The sequence below is a fragment of the Lutjanus erythropterus genome, chromosome 8 (genome assembly GCF_056507025.1).
Source record: "Lutjanus erythropterus isolate fLutEry1 chromosome 8, fLutEry1.hap2, whole genome shotgun sequence".
Classification (NCBI taxonomy): domain Eukaryota; kingdom Metazoa; phylum Chordata; class Actinopteri; order Lutjaniformes; family Lutjanidae; genus Lutjanus; species Lutjanus erythropterus.
The window spans coordinates 36,398,556-36,418,152 of NC_139324.1; the positions used below are offsets into that span (position 1 = coordinate 36,398,556).

The 19,597-nt window shown below is 39.5% G+C and overlaps 1 protein-coding gene across 1 annotated transcript in view; it reads right to left on the reverse strand.

Moving 5' to 3' along the window:
• thsd7ba (thrombospondin, type I, domain containing 7Ba) overlaps window positions 1-19,597 on the reverse strand; it is a 323,272-nt gene that overhangs the window by 241,830 nt on the left and 61,845 nt on the right. The window contains exons 2-3 of the mRNA XM_084725418.1: window positions 15,447-15,783; window positions 7,769-7,945 (exon numbers count right to left, since the gene is read on the reverse strand). Coding sequence (XP_084581544.1) covers window positions 7,769-7,928 — 160 coding nt within the window. The 5' untranslated portion in view covers window positions 7,929-7,945; window positions 15,447-15,783. The remainder of the gene's footprint in view (window positions 1-7,768; window positions 7,946-15,446; window positions 15,784-19,597) is intronic.

The following is a 19,597-nucleotide window of genomic DNA, read 5'->3' on the forward strand; positions in this document are numbered from 1 at the left end:
ACAGCACTGGTCACATGAGACCGACATTCATGAGTTATTGTTTGTTTTATTCTCTGCTGCTTCATTCAAAGCCTCAAATTTCAAATGAACACACCCGCTGGCCAGTTCCGTTCAAAACAATCACTATGCATAGTCAAGCTCCCAAGAGGAAGGGACCTGTTGGAGCCGGAGAGCGCTTGATTTTTCCTCCAGCACCACCGTCAGGACAAGCTTTGACTCCTTTTATAAAATCCATTTAATCGCCCACGAGGTGTAAGATTGACTGTGACAGTAACAGCTGACAGGGTGGTGAAACTTTGCTGCAAGAGGCGGCCAGTATGAGGGTATCTAGATGTTGTCCACTTACCAGAGGTGGGAAGCAATTACGTACAAATACTTAAGTCACTGCATTTTTAGACTTTTACTCCCTACATTTTAACACAGTAGTATTTTCTACTTTGCACATTTTAAAAATAGGCTGGTTTTAATTCTTCTGAGGAGAATTATTAATTATTTTTATTTTGCATCATTGTCTTCCCAACATCAAGACTGATTTCAACCGAAATGGATGGAACTAACAGAAAAAATGAACAACAGATGTAGTAAGATCAATAGAACGTAAAAGATGCAACAAGCTGTAATAAGATTTAACAAGATGAAAACAATGGGAAAGACATAACAAGACAAACCAACAAAAAAGATGCATGAATACAAAAAGAGACGTAACAATACATAACAAGAAAAAAACAGTTTAAAAGACGTAACAAGATGAAAATTACGCAACAAGACGAACACAACGTAACAAGACAAAATCAGTGTAAAAGACACAAGATCAATGTGACAAAACAATAATTCTTAACATGACAACCACGTCAACAATGCAACGAGATGAAAACGACACAAAAGAAAAGATGTAAAAGACACGACAAGAAAAAACGTCAGAAAAGACATAAAAGGACGAAAAAAAACCAAAAGATGCAACAAAATGAAAATGACATAACAATAAGTAACAAGATGTAAAAGATGTATCAAGACGAAACAGGTAGAGAAAGGGAGACTTAACCACTGAGGAAAAGCGAGGTTCAGTTAGCTTCGCACAGACACAGCTGATAGAAAAGTCCTTCAGATGACAACTTTTTACTTTTGTACTTTGAGTACATTTCAGAGCCTGTACTTGAAGTTCAATCAGTACTTCTACATAAACATTTTCTTAAACAAGTATCTTTACTACTTGAGTAAAGAATGTGTGTACTTTTGCCATCTCTGCCACTTATCCAGCGATGCTAAGCGGCAAAAAAAAAAATCACATTTGCCTAATGTGATTCTTTTCCTTTGTCACCGTAAAGTGAAACAGCCCTGTGTAAATTATTCAGTGCCATTTGGTTTAATGTGAAATGGTGGTAGACTCCATCCCAGCACACTGCCTCCTTTGAGCTTATTTTTCAGAAACAACAGAAGCTCACTGCAGCAGTGATGTTTGATTTGAGCTTTGATGGTGCAACAGTGTGGTGAAATTGCAAATAAATACACCCAGACCCTGAAATGAAATGTAAATGTTGCCTGGCTGTATCACTGCACTACACTGCACTGCACAGTCACAAGGCCCCGGGAAAGACCGGGTCCTGGGGCTCCAGCCCTGTAAGCTCTTTGAATAATACAGCAGGAGCTCAGATCCCTCTTTTTATGGAAAACCTTTATTGATTTCTCAATCTTTTGAAAATCATTGCCCGTCAGCTGATTCCTACAGCTCAGTTCCCACATAATTTAGATGAACAGTAGACGGCTTAATTATTCAATCCTCCAGACAGCCCAGGCAGGATTTATCAAAACAACGACACATATAATTTTATTTTTACAGCCAAAAATGAAATATGAATGAAACACGCATGTAGATGGGGAACAACAGTTGATACATAAAAATAAATGTATTCTTTTAATCATAGCGCTAACTACAGCCAGTACTGTCTCTCTGATGTATTGTTAAATTGTGTTGGAATATCGCATTTGTCTCCTCAGAGATACAGATACCTCACTTTCCCCAACTAGTTGGATTCCCTAGTCAAAAAAGGGAAATTAAAGTTTTTTTTTTCTTTTTTAGCAGAAAGAAGCTCTGATGCACAATACAGTCCCATCTGGGATGAGCTCTTGTATCTAAGAATAAAGCGGCTCTTCTTCTGTTTGTTAATCTACACCGCAAAGAAAAAACCCAAAATAACTTTTGATAGGTGAATCCCAGTGTTTTAAAGACCTTTTACAGAGAAAAATTACACTCATCTCAGAGATGACAAATGAAAACCTGGGAGAGAAGATCTTACTTCTGCAGTAGACTAAAGCTGACACTGGATGAGCACAGTGTCGCTCTGTCGTGTTTTAAATGCAGATGCTTATGGAAGTCGAAATAAATCCAATTTGAACGCTCTGTTTTGGAGGATATCAGCATCCTGAAGCTAACAGGGCTGTATATGATCTCCTGAATTTCAAAAACAAAATTTAAAAGGCAAAAGCTACAGTATGTAAATTCTTACTAGTCTGCGATTATATTCTAAAAATCAATTTCCTCTACACATAAACTAATTATATGCAATCTACAGCAGTGCAACAACCCCAACGTAATGAAGTAAAACAAACACATACAGAGCAATGCAAATCACACTGTGCAGTACCAGGCGACAGCACTGATGCGTAGTCAGGGTATTTGCAGCGGGAAGCATCCAATCCTTATGTAATTCACTGTGGCATTTTTTGCACACAGAATTTGACATCAGATGGATACAGATAACTGATTGCTACCATCTGTACTTGAGCATAAAGCCTTACAAGCTTTCTTAGTGCTTTGTGCCTCCTATCACTGCCTCATAGTTTGTGCTGTTCGGTCTGCAGTGAGTTAATGGTAACTGTGTAGTTCTCCGTTACAGTCGAGATTAAATGAAAAAATACCATTTTAATTTTAAACCTAGATCACACCAACAATCATATTGTTTATCTATTTAACAATATTTGTAAAAAAAAAACAAACAAAAAAAACAACATTTTAAAGTGGACTGTCTCAGTATCTACCGTTAGTTATATGAATCATACGATAGGCTAATTAACATTACCATACAAAAACAAATTCATAAAAACAAAACGTAATGACTTTATTCACTGATTTGGGAGAAATCGGTTTATATTTTATGGAGAATATGCTTCCTGCCTGAGTTTTTGCTAACTTAGCTGCCATTAGTGGGCAACCAAACCAGGCTCAGCAGCCTCCCAGTGCACACAGCCTCTAAGACTTACACAAAATAAAGTACCAGGGTCATTTACTTAGTTTCCTGACGCTCAGTTAGCTGTGCAGCTGATGCTAAGTTAGCCTAGTTAGCTGAACAAGCTGCAAGAAAACCACTGTTGTACTGTGTCTCCTGTCATCAAACCTCGATCAGTCGCAGATGCTGTGTTCAATCTCAGTCTTTCCCTGTCTGCTCCCTAATTAATTACTTACTAATTACCAATTACTTGTCAATGTACTCAGTAACCTAATCCAAGTATCACAACATCCAAATAGCGTTATTTGATTGCTTTCCGTTATTCTTTTTTCGATTACCTCAATACCAAATATGATGAAACTGTTGAGCCTAATAGAATTTTTTATGTTTGTTGTTAGGTTTATTGTTTAAACTAACATAAAACATCAAAATGTATTTTAAAATTATAGTCTTTAATCTCATTGCATGTTTTTTCTGTAACTGTAATGGATTAGTTACTTTTTTTTGTGTCGTAATTATATAATCCCATTACATGTAAGCCGTTACTCCCCGAGCCTGCTGGTCAATATGTGGAAGCGAACAGCCCCCTGATTTCCGTTTCATGTCGACTTCAAAAAGGGGCAAGTATGGCTGTTTAAAAGTGACTGTCTTTGAACAATCATATTAAATAGTTAAATAATAGTCCCATTAGCTGCAGTGTTTCAGCGCTCTATTCTGCTCTCCAAGACACTGATGAAGGTCAAGCTTAAATGGCTCCAGCTCTCTGTTTGAGCCAGAGACTCCCAGCTTAGCCACAGCTCTGGGAACCGGCTCACACAAAAGATTTACCCCACAATGCTGCTGGCCTAGATAGACCCACCAAACACACAATGGGGTGGCTGTGCATAATTTAGAGCACATCTTTCCTGCATTGACAAGTCCAAAATTAAAAAGGGAGCTTGTCAGCCAAATTGAGTATTCAAATATATTATGTCCATGGTCGACATGGGGAAGTTAAATCAATATTTGCCCAAATGAATGTAATACTTGTAACATAAAGCCTGGAACTGCTGCAGAAACTGTGAATGTGAAACAGATGTTTGGCCCCCAATGACTGTTTTCTCATTTTTATCTTAACTATAGCAAATCTATCCTTATACTGTAAATCAACACCTTTGCAACATACTGAAGTTCCTGTTGTTAGATTTCACTTCAAAGCGTTGTGTTACAGCCCCTCGGTTTCTCCAGGCATCTAACAGACATTAGGAAAATATATTCAGAGGTGAGGCATGTTATGTTTGAGATTTCCTTTCTTGTTTCTAAAGTGGTTTTCATTTCCAGTTAAGCAACAACTCATAAGCCATCTTAGCCCTGCAAGGATGTCAAATCCTCACACTTGGTGTCCCGGTTACGTTCCTTTTGAACATACGCTCTTTCAAGTGAAATTAATCAATCTCTTTATCACTTGGGCAGTGTCATTACCCAACCACAGAGTGAGAAATGAAAGTGCTAATCGCACAGCAAGTGGGGCTTTTGTGTGGGAAGGCCAAGTTTTCCTCCTCAAGCTGCTCTGGAAATGCATTTTCAATTGAATTTGTTAAGCGAGTGAAGGATGAATCTGGAGATTACTTCAAATTCCCTTTATACGCAGTCGAGGTATGATGTGACTTTCAATACAGCTTCCAAAAGGTGATTCACTCGCAAACATGATAACTGGTTTATATAAAATATTGCATGGGTGCATATAAAGGTTTTTGTGATGTATAAAAAACAACATTCACAGAACACTGCATACACTCAACAGAAATATAATAACACGTTTGTTTTGCTCCCATTTTTCATGAGTTGAAGTGAAAGATCCAAGACTTCTTATAAGCACGCAAAGGGTTATTTCAATAAGATTTTGTCCACAAATTTGCTGAAATCCGTGTTAGTGAGCACTACTTCTTTGTCAACGTTCTCTCTCCTTACCGTAGTATGCCTTGGATTGGTCACATTGAAAGGACGCTCTAAAATGTGCCGTTTTATCTTGAAAAAATACATTCTCCAGGCACTGAATTCTACTTTTATTACTTTATTATCTGTCACAGTTAAATACTTGATTAAATTAAATTATTATTTCTATTAAATTAAAGCATTCTAAGGTTTGTTATTTCTGTATAACAGACCATTGCTATGATAAACAGACCGTTGCTATGGATGCAGTTCTTATCATAGGCTCTGGAGGAACAATAAAATCAGTTTTTAAATCTGTAAAACCATTTTAGAATTTATATTTTGTGTCTAATTATTCATTTTTTTCTAAGTAACAATGTAATACGCAGGTGGATGTACAGTGAGCAGGACATTATTGCAAAATAAACTTCTTCAGGGTGATTTCAAGATCCCTGCGTCGCACTGTCAGGGTTTATTTCACAATAACGACCTGCTCCCTGTACATTGTTCCTTACATATTACTTTCATACCTTGTTGTTGAACCAATGATCCAGTGAAGTTTTACCACCCAGAAGTAAACAAGAAGTAAAGAAATAAGTAAATATAGTACAGATTTCTCCTTCAACATACATTTCAACAATCTCATAGTATTTTCATTTGAAACTCAAGTACCATCAGTGGTTCTTAAAACATTGTGATTAGTTAGGCCTTAAACTACTTGTTACTGGGTAGAGTGAAAGTGATGAGTTAATGAGCAGACATTACTGTCCAACACTGCTAACAAATGTCTTTTTTTTTTAAGATGAAACAGCACATTTTAGCATGGCTCTTTATTGTGATCAGTCCAAGGCACACCTGAAATAATCATGATGTATAATCAGCATCTCTGTGTGCCACACCTGTCAGGTGGATGGATCATCTTGGCAAAAGAGAGGTGCTCTCCAACAGAGATTTTAACAAATTTGCAAACACGTTTTGAGAGAGGAAAATTTCTGTATGAACAGAAGAAGTCGCAGATCTTTACTAAAATGCAAGAAAAATGGGAACAAAAACAAAAGTGTAGCATTTACAGTTCTGTTGAGTGCACATGTACGGTATGCAGCATGCTGTTCATTGAAACCATTCCAACCCGACGTAACTAGGGCAATAAATCCTCTGCAGAACATACCAACACATGATTATTTATTGTGCACCGATGTCTCATTAACCGTGTCACGTTACCACAGTATACACATCATTACGGCTCCGCTTGTCACCACGGGGCTAGGGATGGATAGTCCATCAGAAAGGAGGCATTATTATGCTAACTGCACAGGCGGAAGGGCCCTCTGGCTTCATGATGTCCAATAGCAGCCCAAGGTTTATGCTCCCAACAATGTGTGTCACACAGAGGAGGATTACTTTCCCAACAGAACTGGTCATACTGAGAATGAATGTAGTTGTACAGTATTTTTCTCCTATAATGAGAAGTAGTAATGACTGTCTGACTCTGGTGTGTGTGTGTGTGTGTGTGTGTGTGTGTGTGTGTGTGTGGGCCACCACACGCAGCATATCCAACTGTATGAACCATAACAGGTTCAAAGAGGTCTGTCTTGTTAAATTCTCACAGTTGAATGGAACACCATAGAAGCATCCCCAGCAAATGAAGAGAGAAACGAAGTCTAGTTTTATATCTGAATGTGAGGAATCATAACTGACCTCCTAAAGTGATGTTTCTCCAGAGATGAAAGAGATTTGACCTGGAAGATTCAATTTGTACGGTCAGAAAGGGGCGTTGATTAACACACTCTTAGAAATAAGGGTTCCAGAAAGGTACCTCCTGAAAGACTGAGATTCTACAAAGAATCTTTTGCTTCTGAGGAACCCTCTTTCAAAGGAAAGGTTTGTCAAAGGTAAAACTAAGGGTTCCATTAAGAACCCTTTTTGGAAGAAAGAGTTCTTGAAGGATTGCTGAAATCCTTCAAGAACTCTTTCACCAAGGCTTCTTTATACCAAAATATAAAAGGTTCTCTGTGGGACCCACTCAAGGTACTCTATTCTTGGAATATAAAAAGGTTACTGGTAGAATGTTGGGTGTGTTCTAGATTAAACCCTTAAAATATAAAAAATCTCTCAATAGAACCCCCTGGTTGGGTACTAGATAAAAGCATATGGATTTAAAAGGTTCATGAAACTCCCTCAGTGTGTTCAAGATAAAAGCCTTGAAAAAAAGGTTCTCAGTAGAACCCCATAAGTATGTTCTAGATTAAAGCCTTGTAAGGAAGAATGTAAAAAAAAGTTCTTAGTAGACCCCCCTGAGTGTGTTCTAGATAAAGATAGAAAGTGGATTCTACATAAAACCCTTGGGATATAAAGAAGTTCTAAGCAGAATCCCATGTATGGGTTCTAAATGGGTTCTCAAAGAACCATCTGGTTGGGTTCTGGCTTATACCCTTGGATTATAAAATGGTTCTCACAGAACCCCCTAAGTGTGTTCTAAATAAAACCTTGGGTAAAACTCTGAAAGGGTTCCAAGTGGAAGCTTTTAAAGGCTTCGGGACAATCTGAAGAATGCTTTATGGTTCTAGTTCTAGCATCTTCAGTTCCAGGAGTGCACATTCATAGCGAATATGAGTAATTAAGCATCGTACCTGCTCTCCATGAGAAGTGATGCTCCTTATGAAACACGATGTCTGACTGGACGGAGACGGAGAAGAGTGACAGGAGGAGGAAGAGGCTGAGGTAGTTCCCTGCTCGCCGTGTCCACGCAATGACCCCAAAGTCATCTTTTAGAGTCATAGTCCAGCCCATTGCTTCCTCTCTTACTCCTGTGGAAAGAACATGATCAGTCATCAGCTTCTCACTCACCAAAACAAATATGGAGACGTGGGCTGGATCGACCAGAGGAAGAGACGTGCGTGTCTTTAAAAGTGGGGGAAGCAAAGGAAGGTCTCAGACGCTCTGAGGCGGCCGTGCAGGAAATGTCCCACTGAAACCTCCAGCCCAGAAAACATGACATTCAGTGTCACCTTCCAGAGTGCATAACACTCATGAATCATAGTGTTGCATTTTGTTAAATCCGGCATACGAGTGCGATACTGTGCCCGCTTCCTCCTCCCACATAGACCAAAAATAATTAGTCAGAGAGGCTTGAGCATCTCCAGCCTCCCAAGGTAGAAGTGGAAACATGTATTGAAGGAAGGGGAGACTTTAAGCTTGGAGTAATACAGGGTATTAGTACCTTTTTATTGCAGCTCATTTATTCCTATCTCTTGCTACTGTGATTCATGTCCTAGGAGTGTTAGGGATTAGTCCTGGATTCACTAGGCCTCTAATTGTGTTGCACCAACAGCAAAATTAATGAATATGGAATTGAATCTGTAACACCTGATGCTTTGAGAGACTGATGTTATGGTGTTCATGACTACGGTGATTCATTTTCCAAAAACAAATCTTGCCAAACTGTAGCACTTGGGTATTGTGAGATTTGTTATTATTGGCTTATCATCCCACATCACTCCCTGCAGTTTTTTTTTTTTTGGTCATTCTGCAATCATCGAGCTTGACGTCAAATCTAAGACACTGTCTGATTCACAGCAAAACTTAGAATTGTACCAAATAACTTGGCACAAAATTAGATTGCTTGAAATGTGCTTCATAGAGAGAAAAAATAAAAAATGAACACCTGAAAAAGTTAGAAAGTTTATGCAAACTATATTTATTTACAAGATAGATATTTACAAGTTGGCATCATCGCCACATAATACATATTTTCCTCTGCTCTCTGGTACTATCTATCCAGTACGCATCTAGTTTGTTTTGGTGTATGGCTGCACTTCTTATTGTGGTGATAAAGCTACATTTTCCTGCAGGATGGCAGTTTACTGTCACTGCTTTAATAAATACATTTCATTGGACTTTACTGATGCATACTGTCATAAGGAATAGCAGTAACGGAGACATTGCGAGCAGCTGGCTGAAAGCAACAGTAAGGCAGTAAGCTGTCACTCTGGCAGTAAATGTACAGTTCAGGATACAGTATGTCAGAAAATAAACGCTGCAGCTTCTCAAGATTGAGAAAAGTCTAATCTGTTGTTTCCCAGCTGACGTAAAAGCAACTGGGTTAGGTCCAAATTAAGCTGTGCAGGAGAGGCTAAAGTTAATCTGAAGCAAATGCTAATGCTAACACTAATGCGTTGCACCTTGATGTTGGTCCTGGAGCGCCTGTATCCCTTTTGAAAGCTTTGTAATCCAGCCTTGAACTGCAGAGTCTTCATGAAGACATGGTAAAATAAATCCATAATGATAAATCCAACACTGACTGAGGCTTCATAATAAAATTTGAAGTGACAAGTTGAACTTTAGGGAGCACAAAGCATGTCCGTGGTGTCAGCAGCTGCCTGTGGAGTAATCCAGCTTTAATACCTATTTAACAGAGGACTGGGATATGCCTTGTCTTGCATAGACAGACAACAATCTGGACAGCGCTCAGTGCTGAAGAACCAGTTGCGGCGCTAAGGACAGGATGAAGAAACGTTCCTGCAAAATAGTGTTGAGAGGGATCTTGTGATCGTTTCTCTTCTGTTTCTCTCCATTTCTCTTCATTTGTTAACATTTGTACTGTTCCTATCACCAATTGCTCTCTGGAACATCTCAGTAGCCAGGACTTTTGCAGTTAAATTGGATTAGATCATTTTGTCTCCAAAACGGCACACAGGTTTTAAAAGAATCTGTCTCAGTAACCTAGTCATCTTTAAGTGTAAAAATTTAAAATTATTAAATGAATAAAATAAATTTTGTCTGTGATATGAATTACTTTTTTGTCATAATATTTCACAGTATAAACGCAAGTTGTTTTTTGTGCATATTGGCATACACGGAGTATGAAAGTAGTGATGAATGCCACAAAAGTTCATAAATTCTTTGCATGTGCAGTTTAAGATAAAATCTGTGTATGTGTTTGATTCATGCATGACGCCCAATGTATTTTTCCAAAAACCATAACTCAGTTACTCAAGATAATCCACAGCCCTTGCTTTGTGAGCAGTTTCATGAAGAAAGGACTTTATTTCTATGTTATAAAGAAAGATAGTTCCCATATGAAACCACTCACCTCAAGGTCTGTCGATTACCTTGAGTAACAGGGTCATGATTTCTGTAAAGAAACATTGCTTTTGAGTTTTTCAAATATATTTTTTGGCACATTCAGCACCACAAACCGAGTGCCTTTTAGTTCTATTACAATCAAACGGTCAATATCTCCAAAACTTGACAGCTCACACCCAAACAAACCAAATGGATAAAGAGGCCAGAGAAAATATATATATTTTGCTGATTTTCAGGTAAACTCTCCCTTTGGGTCAAGACGTAACTGTCAAGTGGTGGATTGTTTAAATTGTTTTCTTCTGTTTTTAACAAAAAAGCATTATTTTTACCTACTGCATTTAATCATGCACCAGGACATTATAAAAATCTGTTCTTAATTTAATTTATCTTTTAATGTTACAGATCACCACAACACAGTAGGTTCACATTTTATCTGGATAACTAAGTATCAAAGAGAGATTATGATGGGAGATTAACTACTGAGAGAGGCAGCAGGCATTTGAGATTTAGGATTATTTACACATGGTGTGTCTCTGAAAACGGTGGGCGCTAGATTATTTTTTGCTTGACTTCATTCAGGGAAATTAGATTTTTACTTTGCTGCTTTAGCTGTGTTTTGGTGGGGGCAAAATTTATTTAATGAGAAAGAATTGCAGGGGAGACGTGGCTTGGTGCCCAGAAGTGGGCTGCCAGATGCCCAGTTTTTTGATGGACTGTCCAATTTCCCTCCGGGTTTGATGTGTTATTCTATAGTTGTCTGAAGTGTTTTGGTCTCTTTGTGTCAGAGGCTTTTAAACTCAGAGCAAACACAAATTCAGGGTTTGGCATTTCAACATAGAGCTCTTATTCCTATCTGTCCTCCATTCTAATCGTTCATACTATTCAGGCACGTCTCATTGGAAATCCGTCAACCTGAAGTTAATTGTTCTCTGCTTTAAATAAATCCACTTTTAATGGAATGTATGCTCTGTTTTATTTTTATTATTATTGCTAAAGCGGCCTTTGTCTCACATGTTTTGATGGCCAGAGAATTTATTCTATTTGGATGAATGAGCAGAGTAGTCTGGCACTTACACAGCCATATGCCAATTAGACACCTCTGGTTGCTGATTACTAGCCAATCTCTCGGGCTGCACTGCTCTGGAAGCCATACCTGACTGCACCCAGATTACATCCTCCCTCCAGCCAGTCTAATTTGACTATTCATGGGACGAGCAGCGCTCTCCATAGGCTGACAGAACATGTCACAACTGATTGAAAAACACGGCCTTGAACAAGAAAACAAGCATGACCCCCGGGGGCATCACAGTATTGTTTTTCAAAGACGGACATTCGATATTACCATAGCGTTAGATATGGTTTGCAAAATCAGATGACTGGTTGCTTTTCTTCAGCCCCATCACTTTGAGGAGTTAGCGGCAATTGTGTTCACACAGCTCAGGCTCATCCAGTCTGTGCCTGTCAGAAGAGGAGGAATACAGGCTATCCTGAAAATCTTAAAAAAGAAAAGCTCTTAAGCTGCTAAATATCTGGGTCAAAGGAATCATGCCAGGCTCTCTGTGGCCACTGAAAACCTGGCAAACAGCAGCGGGGCTCAGATGCTGCTGTGCATCCTATTAGATACTCCATGATCTGATGGAATGCAATCTGCCTCCCTGTCTCTTGTGGTCCTTGTTCGGGGCTCACTCACTGGATTCAGAAAGTAAGGACCCTGCAGCGACCATAAGGGAACAGACAAGCAACACTCCACAGCCTTCTATTTCACAGGTGGTCACAATAATTAATGTTTGATTAGATCTCTGGCAAAAGCTAATTTGGTGTGCCAAGGCTCTGAACAATCACCATGCGATCCTCCAGCCTCTCTTTAAACAAGCCAAACAGCCAGTTCTGTCTGGAGTGGAAACAGAGGCATTTGATCCCAGCGTTTCAACCAGAGATGCCGCCCTCTTCCCCGGGTTTCCACACAATTATGTAGCCAACCAGCTTGTCCTGTCCTCACATTCTCGGCTCAAATTCCTGCCCGTATCCCTGTGCTCTTCTTTGTGTGCCGCATCCAGTATATTCAGGTTAACACAGCTGCAAGTGTTTTCTCCACGTTGTGATTCATGTAATTGTTTTTAATTGGGTTTGGCAATATAAAAAGAGAAATCTATCCTCACCCAAACAAGCTGATTTTTGCAGATGTTTTCATTGGCAGGAAAGACTGCACTGAAACAATCACAAATGCAACACACATCACAGTTTTTTTTGTATTCCTTTGATCACAGGCTTGTGGGTGCAGCTGCATTCATCTGTCACTGTACGGACTGATATTTGAGAATATTGCTGTCCATATCCATTTTGTTTCTGAATTCTTTCGACACATTTTGCCTTGTTCTAATCGACTGTAACAAAGACGACTTCCCAATTTTGTTGGCTGAACAGATGACGACATCCCATGTATTTGATGTTTCCAAAAAGGTTGAGCCTCTCCTTTTCATCAGGACTGTACAAAAAAACAGGCACTGCACACCAGGAATTACATTAATATTGGATGAATCCAGGCCTCACATTTTACATCCAGTACCAAACAAATGGCGCCAAAGAAACGTAGTGTGTCCTATACACAGCAAGGCGAACTGTAAGGATTTGTAGGTTGAGGTGGTGGATGGATGTGATGCGTGTGCTTTTCATGCAGGAGAATTGAGTTCTCTCCCATCATAGACGTGCAATTAACATTTGCCTTTTTAGCGACAATCACGATCCTTCCCTGACCTTAACAAGGTGTAACTTCATCTTAATGAGGCCATCTTTCCCCAATCTTAACCACACTGCAGCTGCAATGCAAAGACACTGAAGAAATTTTAAAAAGAGAAGAAAAATGCTGTCATTTAATCAAGGATTCTGCAGAATTGGTTTGGGACCAGTATTAACACCTTATTTTGATATTTTTGTGTGATATTTATGTTTTTTTATTCACTTCATTTTTGTTAGTATTTCTCATGTTTTGGCAAACAACACCTAACGATATTTTATCTAGTTTTCGTTCATGAAATCATAGGCCATTTTTGTTATGCGTTTTTAATTTTCATGTGCCTTGTTGCATGCAGTGCATGGTCTGAAGGGCATGCTGCACATGCATTAAGGGCTCGTGTCCAGTTCCACTTTGCTTTTTAAATGGCACATAATCTGGGCATTAAGTAAAGCACAAAGGAGTTGTATTGTCTCATAATTAATCATAGGTGCGTTTTCAGTGTAGGAAATAAAGGAATTAAATCAATCAATGTCATCTCCCATTCCATTTAAGAGGCAGGTGCACCTGCCTCTGGCGCACTGCAATTTAAAAGACAGAGTTTGCAAGTTGAAGAGGTGAATAAATGAAAACTGAAATTACCCAGTTGTGGTGATTGAGGCACTATAGGTCGTTGAGTTATAAGAACTAACATTCTGATTAATAGCAGATGATTTACACAAGGGTGAAATGCGATGAAGCATCTCCAAATGTCCAAACTGTGTGTGTGTGTGTGTGTGTGTGTGTGTGTGTGTGTGCATTTACACATGAAGCTCTGCAACATGACTCCTGTAACATTACAGCATGTCTGTAAATGTTTCTATGTTAAGTACTGAAAGCAGCCTCTCTAATCATGTAAGTAAATAGCTAAAGACAGAAAGCATACATCAATACAACAAACACTAAAGAAATCACCTGGAAAGCTCACATAATTTAAGACTGTTAAATGATTAGAGAGGCTGCTTTCAGTCCTTTTAAACATTTTCATGCACACAGTAATGTCACTGCAGCAAATACTGCTAATATTTAAGATGGAAAACTAAAAACTGTAGAGCTAAAGTTGACAGGACAGAGGAAACAGAAAATATTTTTAGACAACTCTGATGGAAGTCAGGATTTATACGGCTGCTTTACTCTGAATAATTTCACTGTATGAACTCCAACTGTGTGAGATGTTGTGGATGTGTAGAAGAACACAGGACATTGATTAACATGAGATCCTTTCAGATTTAAACAATTAATGAAATTACAGTGGCTGACTGTCATGCGTAACGGTGCACACAGGGGGCTGCTTCTATCCCAGCAAACCTTAGACATCTCCCAGACATGCAGATCGTGTCTATTATTTATCAGAATGCTAATTTTTATGACTCCTGGATTAACTGCCATGCCCCAGAACCAGCAAATGGAGGCATATCTTACTTCCTGAATGAAGTGTCCTTTAAATAGCAGGAAAATACTGTGTCCTTGACCAGGTTTTTGTTGACCACACGTCATATTAAGACAAATACACTTGGCGTGAAAATGCTAACTGCATCGTACAGAAAACAGCAATGACAGCTGTACTGTGCATCACTTTGCACCAGGCGGACAATAGAGCCCCATGTCCTCTAAGCATTTTGAGGCAACAGCTGCCTCCATCTTCAGTGTTTACTTGTTTGCACACACAGTGTCACAGACATTCTGATCTGCATTAATCCAACAGCCTGACTCCCCTCAGTAAATCTAGTTATCATTTTTAAACTCTTTGAACAGAACCACTGTTTCTCTGTTGTTCCCGCTGGCCTTCCTGCGCTCCCCCCTACAGAGCAGCAGTCATTTAGAAGCTGATTCACTTACTTATTAACTAGTTCAGTGTCTGAGTTTAGCTTGAGAGGAGAAGCTAAAAGGTCAGATCATATAGTAATATTTCTTTAGTGAACACATAAATGAAGATTTTGATGGTGGACAGTCCACACTAATCCTGGAACATAATCACCGTCTCCAATAGCAACACGAAAGATAGCTGACTGAAAGTATTGTTAACATCCCATCCACAGCACTTTTTTCTCATTAACGGCAGTGCAACAGGTCAAGCTGCTAAATCAATTTCTGAACAAGAAATATTTTGGGGCGGCAGAGGAACCTGTTTTATTAATCACAAGTTAGAGGCAGCAGTGTGTGACTTCACAGATTCACGCAGGTTAGTAAATGAGAGTTTGGATTAAAATAGGAGGCTAATTAGTTCATTAGTTCATTCATCTCCCCTTCACAAAACAGCTTAGCTTTTATTTGTTATTCATTATGTCACATCTCGTTTCCAAAGGGGACTTCTAATTCAGCTTTAGTCTCATTTCAGTTGTGTTTCAGCATAGTTTTTGTTGACAAAATGAACACTTGTCAGGTCAGATATGACAAAGGGATGTAGCTGCATTCTATAATAAAAGCCAGAAATTACTGAAGATACACCTTACCTGAGCAAGATGACTTCCAGTCATCCCTTTGGGCGATCTGCTTGGTGCAGTGGCAGATGCTTTTTACTAGTTCTTCCACAGAGGACAGGAGCAGGGCAGAAGAGGCCACCAAAGACGTTAAGTCTGACAGGGACGGTAAATCAGCTGCGCCAGCCCTCCCGCCTGAAGCATCATGCAGTGGCTTAATCCTGTGTGAATCAATGTGTAGAGGGCTGGGACTGTGTCACACCTCCAGCAACACTGAGTGGTATTAACTCCCTGGTGCTGGCTCTGTCAAGCACCCACCCACTGATGTTCCCACTGGGGTTGGCACAAGAGTCAGCCTGGGCTACAGGGTCTGAGATAGAGGAAGACAAAAAGAGAGAAGAAAAAAAAAAGACGCTGATGTAAATGTTGATACCACAGCACAGTAAAAACTGACAATTCACGCTGTGACATTCTCAAGATTATATTTCTTTCACATGATGTATTGTTGATAGATATCTTGCATCGCAGAGGTGTGCAAAAGCTACAGGCAGCAAAAAGGAATGAATGACAGTGTGTAGATGCAGGGAGGCTTCATAAAGATGCATGGTCTGCAGCGTCCTTTCACTTTATATACTATCAGCGGTCCAGAGGTATGACTTTGCTGTGATTTATAATCCATTCATCTGTTCTGTCATATTCGTTCTACTATTCATCTTAGTGGAAAGTTCTCAGAGAAAGTTTCTGCGCTTATAAAAAAGGATTATTATATTTCCCATAATTTGACTTGCTGCAGTTATAGAGGGGAAGGGCAACGTCACTTATGCATCATATTAGCGCAGGGTTGGTTGTTGTTTTTGAATTTTACAAGAAACTGCAAGGCTTACATGATTTGTCACCACCTGTGTCAAATTCTGACAGCGATATCAAAGACAAGAGTGCAGTCTAAGAGCCGCAGCTCGGGTTTTTGCTTTACTATGACATTCAATGATTACATGTCAACCCTCCAGCCAAGCCTGTTCCGAGAGCTCATCCAGAGGAAACTCTGATTCTATTAACACTTCCTGCCCTTGTCTCCCTTCCAACCCCCCAACCCCTTCACCACTGGTTCCACCTCTAAGATCAGCTTCCTTATTGACCTTCCTGGCCATGCTCCTGAAAACCCCCAGATCCCAGTAACCCAGACCTTTATTTCCCGAGGCCTTTAACTGCGTTGCCTTACCATTCCATTGTGGCTAAAATGAGCCTGTCTCAGTAGCTGCACTTCTCCTCTGGCCGGCTACTAAGTAAATAAAAGCCAACAAATAGGATGGAAGAAAGGTGTTCCTGGTGGAGTGAGCAAAATCAATTCCAAACATGCCGTTTCAGGTAGCGACAAACAATTCATTTAATCTTTATTCAATCTCAACTGAAGACTTCTATTACAGTCAAAGTGCTCGTGGTACCTCTTATTGTTTTTCACCCCTTGTGGATTTCTGTACGGAAGCCAAGAACGGCTGTGCAATTATTTTTTAATGCCATGTTATCTCTAGATTGTGAGTGAATTATTTCATTATCTTGAGATAGCAATGATTGTTTTCTCATGATGAGAAGCCAATTTATCCTGTTATCTTGAAAAAACCAAAGGCTGATTTCTCAAGGAAATGAGTTAATTTATCACAAGAAAACACAAAATCAAAGGTTAATTATGGCGAACCCAAAAAAATGAGTCTGGTTCATTTGATCCCACTTGACTTCTGCCTTCAGGATCACTGTTATGAAATTTAAGCATTGATACGAATTTTATCTCTAAAATAAAGACACAATGAAGGTTATGACTGTGTTAGACCTTGACTGAAGTACAGTGTGATGAGTTAATAAATAATGGGTCCTCCTTGATCTGACATTTTCAGCTTAAATCAGTTGCTGCAGTTGTCAAGATGCCAACTATTAATGCTGGCATGGCACTCCTGATGTCTGATAAACATTAGAGGGAATGACCTTTTGTTTTCTCATGATAATGTATTGATTATCTTGAGATAACAAAGCTCTTTTTTTTAATATAACAGCATTAAGAAAAGTAATTCCAAGCACGGCTCTGGTTCTGTATTTCTAGTGCAATACTTCTTGTTGTGTACCAAAAAAACAGGCAATGTCTAAGAATCAGAATGAATTGTTTGAACAGAGAGTATCTACGTTTTTGCAGGAATAGGGAAAGCACAATAATAAGGTATCTGATAATTATGGCAACTTTAGAAAGGAGTGTTTAGTGACAACACCATTTTTTGTTGGGCAGCTGTTGAACCGCTATGGTCCAAACTGAAATATCTCAAAAGCTATTGTACAGATTGCCAAGAAATTCAGCTCACACATTCCAAGTTCCCCCATAGGGTAGTCTTGAATAGCCAGACCCACTCTCCACGGCGCTCAGCACTAGACAAACGTCTGGCTCCATGCATACAAATTCTGCTATAGGCGAAAAAAAATGCCCTGCCTCGTTTGCATTTCTTTTAAACAAATCACAAACGTGTTGGGCGGTGCTAAGCCCAGGAAGCAGCGACAGTGCTGCTGCAAAATAGTGTCAAGGGGGAACATGTTTTGGAGGAACATTTGAATGTCAGGAGGTGAGCTCTGGCATTAAAATGACTACATCTCTCTAAAAGAAAAAGTAACAGCTGTTAGCTTGTTTGCATTCATACCATTAGCGTCCCGGGCGCTAATGGTATGAATTGCTGTTTTCAGCAGCTCAGAGGCTGTTCTTGTTTCCTGGGGACTTTGAAAATGCAAATAGCGGATGCTGTGATACCACAGCCACTGGCAGGACTTATACCCGCAGTGTGCATTTGTGAGTCAGACTACACATAGGAGGACTTTACTGGGGTTGACTTTTGGAGCCAGCCTCAAGTGGCCGCTTGAAGAACTGCAGTTTTGTGCACTTCCACGTTGGCACTTAACATTATAACCTTCATGACAGTAGCATTTATATTATAATGCAGTTATATTCGACTGGCATTCGTTTTATGCTTTATGATGTTCATTTATCCTACCATATCCATTTGGGATAGTGTCATATAGGCCTGTCCTCTACATCTTTTCCTGCTCCGCTCCTCAAAGTTCAGCCCAAAGACAGAAGTGTTTGCCAACCTCTAATGACTTCAACCTGCCTCATGCTTTGCACCTTTCTTCCTGGAGCTGGTTATTTCACCTGGCTTAGCACTATCTTCCAGTTCCACAGCCAAAAGCTCAACTACAGAGCTTTTTACTCGACATCACATGCAATGGTTTTCTTCAGTATCCATCCCAGACAGTGCATTTTGCCATGTACCCCGTCTCTGTGGTGTCTAGGCTGCCAGCGTCTCACCATCTCACTGCATATGCATTGTAGTTGCAAGACATTTCTTTTTCTTTTCAAACCTCCGCAAGTTAAAAAAGTTCAAGACATCTGCAAGCTGGTACAAAACATCCCAACAAAATCTTAAAATTACCCAGCTCAGATTTTATAATGACATGAAAACTTGTACTATTACAAAAAAAATAGTATAAACACTGAAGCAAAGTGAGAGTTGAGATTTCTTCCAGGGCTGCCGCCTGCATCATTCTGTGAGATCAAGACCTAGATATCTTGCTAATATTAGTTAGGACAGTTATATACTGTAAAATAATATTGTGGAAATGTTGTGCTCATGTGGGTGGATGTTGAACTTGGCAATCTCCAGCACATTACCATCTGTCAAATGATTTCTAGCTGCGTTCTCTTACAATTCATTGTTTATTTTTAAAAAATTATTTGGAACTTAGACTTTAATCAGATTTGTATGAATGAGAATTCATGGATGACATGAATGTGTCTCTAAATAAACTTGTTTTTTCATGAATAGGCATGGTTAGTATTCATAGATTTAAACATTTCTTATACATCATAAAACACTTTCTACCCCTGTAACCCATAAACGTCCAACTGTGGTGCTTTGCCAATAATGACATCACTAAAACAGGCCATATATTTTGCAATCCTTCCAGAAATTCACAACCATTTTCCCAGACTGTTAAGATGTTGTATGTGGCTGGCTGTATCTGAAAGAGAGAGGTATCTCGACTCTGCCAGCACCTCAAACAGTCTGGCAGCCCAAGCAGCTGCTCCTGAAGCCAGGGTTGTGAACTCAATCAGCTGCATGTTTATCGTCGTGGCACCAAACATACTATGGCTC